The sequence below is a fragment of the Physeter macrocephalus genome, unplaced genomic scaffold, assembly GCF_002837175.3.
Source record: "Physeter macrocephalus isolate SW-GA unplaced genomic scaffold, ASM283717v5 random_1680, whole genome shotgun sequence".
In the NCBI taxonomy this organism is placed as follows: Eukaryota; Metazoa; Chordata; class Mammalia; order Artiodactyla; family Physeteridae; genus Physeter; species Physeter macrocephalus.
In genome coordinates, this window is record NW_021146626.1 from 18,207 (window position 1) to 22,239 (window position 4,033).

Consider the following 4,033-nt stretch of genomic DNA (forward strand, 5'->3'; position numbering starts at 1 on the left):
CCGGGCCCCGCACGGGGAGGGGCCCCAACAAGGAGAGGCCCCTGTACCCCCAAAAAAAAAAAAAAAAAAAAAAAAAAAAAAAAAAAAGGGACTGATTATTATATGGCTGTTAATGATGGTATTAACGGTTATTAATAATGATAGAAACATGAGCAGAGAGTGCCGCTCATACACATTTGCTTGTAATGTTAAATAATACAGATATAGATAAGCTTGATCAAATGCTTCCCTCATTGAATAAGGTTATCCTTAGAAATGTGGCTCAGAGGGAAGTAATCTTCCAAGTCCAGCTTAGAATAGAATCATTAATTCTATATTGGCATTCAGCTTTCCTGCAGTTACCCATGGCATGGAGGACAGGACATTATTCACTATTCTTCCAACCCCCCAGGGACATTTGGAAATAAGTCGAGACCATTTTTGAATGTCACAGTGACTGGAAAGTACTGCAGGCACTTAGTGCCCTGGCCATGAAAACAAATGATGTATGTAGCAGTACTCTAGCAAGCTCCTGAGAAAGGCTTATTATAGTGGTTTGGGGGTGGGGGTGGGGAAATCTGTCTTTATAGGTGAATAAATCTGATGACACAGCAGAACATCTTCTGGAGTTGGGCTGGTTCACTATGAACAACCTCCTCCCCAATGCTGTCTATAAGGTAAGTCTTATTTCCCTATTCCTAGCCCATTCACATGCTTCCTAACACTGGGCGTTTGCAATGACCCTTCCACACAAACCTACTATGGGAAACAGTGTGATCTGAGATGGTGGAAGCTTGCCCAGCTTAGCAAGACCATTGCTTCTTCTCTCCTCTGCAGAGGATTTGTGGGTTGATTTATCACTCTTTATTCTACAGGTAGTCCTGCGGCCCCAGAGCTCCTGCCAGTCTGGGCGACAGCTAGCTCTTCGCCTCTTCAGCAAAGTCCGGCCCCCCGTTGGGGGTATTTCTGTTAAGGAGCACTTTGAGGTTAGTAAACAGTCCTTTGGGGACCCAGGAACAAAAGGCAGTTAAAAACTCTCTGTGCGTTGTTATGTTAGGGGTAGCTAAACAGAGGGATGATGTCTGAGCTTAATTGCTTCTTCAGCCTTTTTCCTCTTTAGGTAAATGTGGTGCCTCTCACCATCCAGCTGACACACCAGTTCTTCCATAGAATAATGGGCTTTTTCTTTCCTGGACGAAGTGTGGAAGATGACGAGGTTGGTGATGAAGAAGATAAGTCCAAACTGGTGACTACTGGTGAGAACTTTAATGGTGGAGCTCCAGAAGACTGGGATAGCAGCCCCAGAGACAGCTGAAGCTTCAGCAAGAGGACAGCAGCTAGTATACCTGCTTTTTTTATAGGAATACCAGTGGTGAAGCCTCGGCAACTGATTGCAACAGATGATGCAGCACCACTGGGCCCTGGGAAGGGTGTGGCACAGGGCTTGAATCGGAGTTCTGGGGTCAGAAGGTCATTTCGCAAAGCACCTGAGGTATCAGACATGCCCCTGATGATAGAAAAATGGGAGAGTCTTGGGGTACCCTGTTTGGCCTGGCTGGGGATTTCTTTCTGTTTCCTTTGAGTCTATTTCAGGGGTGAAAGGAGATGGAGATGTTTGGGGTCCTGAGTTTCTTGTGATGGCTTCAGGGGCTCACTCTTCTTTCCTTCCTTTCCTAGCACCCTGTAGATGATATTGACAAGATGAAAGAGCGAGCTGCCATGAACAACTCCTTCATCTACATAAAGATCCCACAGGTTCCACTGTGCGTCAGCTACAAGGTCTGCCCTTCCACAGCACTTTAAAAATTTTATTTATTTATTTATTTATTTTTGGCTGTGTTGGGTCTTTGTTTCTGTGCGAGGGCTTTCTCTAGTTGCGGCGAGTGGGGGCCACTCTTCATCACGGTGCACGGGCCTCTCGCTGTCGCGGCCCCTCCGGTTGCGAAGCTCAGTAGTTGTGGCTCATGGGCCTAGTTGCTCCGCGGCATGTGGGATCTTCCCAAACCAGGGCTCGAACCCGTGTCCCCTACATTGGCAGGCAGATTCTCAACCACTGTGCCACCAGGGAAGCCCCCCCAGCACTTTTTAGAAAAGTGTGGGAACGGCACCACGTAAGATCAGAGATTAAAAACAGAGATAGTTCAGCTTGTCTGTGGGTGATAAATCTGCTGTTCCCTCTGCTGCCCTCAGGAATCAGTACCAGACTGAGATAAGAGGAAATAAGTATCTGTAGGTTGCTGCTGCAGGAAGGTACTAGACTTGGACTCAAGTGCTGGCTTGGACTAAAACTGGCAGCTGATATATTTTTTTCTCTTCTCTTCCCTCCCCCTCTTGCAGGGTGAGAAGAACAGTGTGGACTGGGGCGACCTTAACCTGGTGCTGCCCTGTCTGGAGTACCACAACAACACATGGACATGGCTAGACTTTGCCATGGCTGTCAAGAGGGACAGCCGCAAAGCCCTGGTTGCCCAGGTATCCCGGCAGAATTCATGGCTGTTTGGTTAGCAGGGGCTGGCAAGCAGATCCTCTGCTCAAGGGCATTTCATTGTAAGAGGCATGTATTAACAAGCAGCCTTGGGAAAGGGGCAGGTGAATGAATTGAGTGACTTTAATCCCTGTCCTCTCCATGACTTTTTTTTTTTTTTTTTTTTTTTGCGGTATGCGGACCGGGGCATGAACCCGTGTCCCTTGCATCGGCAGGTGGACTCTGAACCACTGCGCCACCAGGGAAGCCCCTCTCTCCATGACTTTGCTCAGATGGTTAAACTGAATGTTTACTGACTGTTGTATATATGTTAACTACTGTTGATTTTTAGGGAAGTGAGGGCTGGCACAACTTCATGTTTAGAGTGGGTTCTAATAGACTGTAAGCTTCTTGAAAGCAGAGATCATTTTCTAATTTGAATTGCCCCATTGTGCCTTCATGTAAGTTTGGTAAATCTTTACTGACTTGGTCCACTCGATTTATTCTGCTTGTCTCATTAATATTTACCTTCCCTTTTACTCCTCTCTATCCTGTCAGGTAATCAAAGAGAAGCTAAGGCTGAAGCCTGCAGCAGGGTCTGAAGTCCGGGGAAAGCTAGAAACTAAATCGGACCTCAACGTGCAACAGCAGGAAGAGGAGGAGAAAGCCCGGCTGCTCATCGGTTTAAGTGTGGGCAACAAGAATCCTGGGAAGAAGTCCATCTTTGGCAGGCGCAAGTGATACAGCAATTCAAGAGAGGCTGCAGTACAGGATCTGACTCTGGCTCAGGCCACAGGGACTTGTGGGGTGGGAGGTGCTTCCCTTCATCCATTTGGATTTGTGGGGGTCAGGAGCCCACAGGGTACTGTGGATAGAGGCACTGCTCTTTAGCAGCTGGCCTGTTCCTTGCAGAACATGGTGGATAATAATTCTGAGTTCTACCTCACACTGATCAGCAGGCCCAGGGCCAGAGAGGCATCAAGAGAGCAAGGCCCAGGGAATGGCCCCAGGGCTAGTATCTGGTTCCCTTGGGGTCAATGAAAGGGTGGGGGGACAGTTCTGATCAAGTGTGATAAATTTTTATAGACATATATAAAAATATATATATATTTCTAAGTGTAACTGCTCTCCCTCTGTGCCAGAAAGTGGAGGGGAGGGGCTGATCTTCTGTCCCTCATTCCACTGCCTTGTATGAAAGAGGTATTAGTGTTGTGGGGGGAATCAGCCTCTCCCCAGTCTGTGCCAAGCTCACTTTGGAGAATGGCAGTAGGAGACACAGCTGGCTATGGGTCCCTCTCCCTGGGGTATCCCCTGAAGAATGGTTAAAAAAAAAAAATCATTTAAAGAGAAAAAATATATTTTAAATTTGATGCTGGTTTTTTTTTTTTAATTGAGTGCATGCTTTCAGCCTGTATCCTTTTCTCCCCATCAGTCCAAACCACCTAGCTGCCACCCTAATGAGGGTGGCTTCTTCCCTCCTGCTTGAAGCTGTGTCACAGATACTTCCCAGCTCTGATGTGACATTGGTCCCATGCTGATAGATCTCTGCACATTTTAGTCCTGGCTATAAGCCATTCTATTGATTGATTG

General features: G+C 47.1%; 1 protein-coding gene across 5 annotated transcripts in view; it reads left to right on the forward strand.

The window, feature by feature from the left end:
• LOC102982185 (bridge-like lipid transfer protein family member 2) overlaps positions 1-4,024 on the forward strand; it is a 21,765-nt gene extending 17,741 nt beyond the window's left edge. Inside the window, exons 19-25 of one of the 5 annotated variants that reach the window (XM_028486870.2) lie at positions 570-656; positions 855-965; positions 1,100-1,235; positions 1,341-1,471; positions 1,657-1,758; positions 2,317-2,451; positions 3,002-4,024. In XM_028486870.2, coding sequence (XP_028342671.1) covers positions 570-656; positions 855-965; positions 1,100-1,235; positions 1,341-1,471; positions 1,657-1,758; positions 2,317-2,451; positions 3,002-3,184 — 885 coding nt within the window. In that variant the 3' untranslated portion in view covers positions 3,185-4,024. Of the gene's footprint in view, positions 1-569; positions 657-854; positions 966-1,083; positions 1,236-1,340; positions 1,472-1,656; positions 1,759-2,316; positions 2,534-3,001 lie in introns of those variants that run through there. The other 4 variants (XM_055083510.1, XR_008616840.1, XM_055083511.1 and 1 more) reach the window with 4 other exon arrangements.
• Positions 4,025-4,033: the final 9 nt, after the last annotated feature.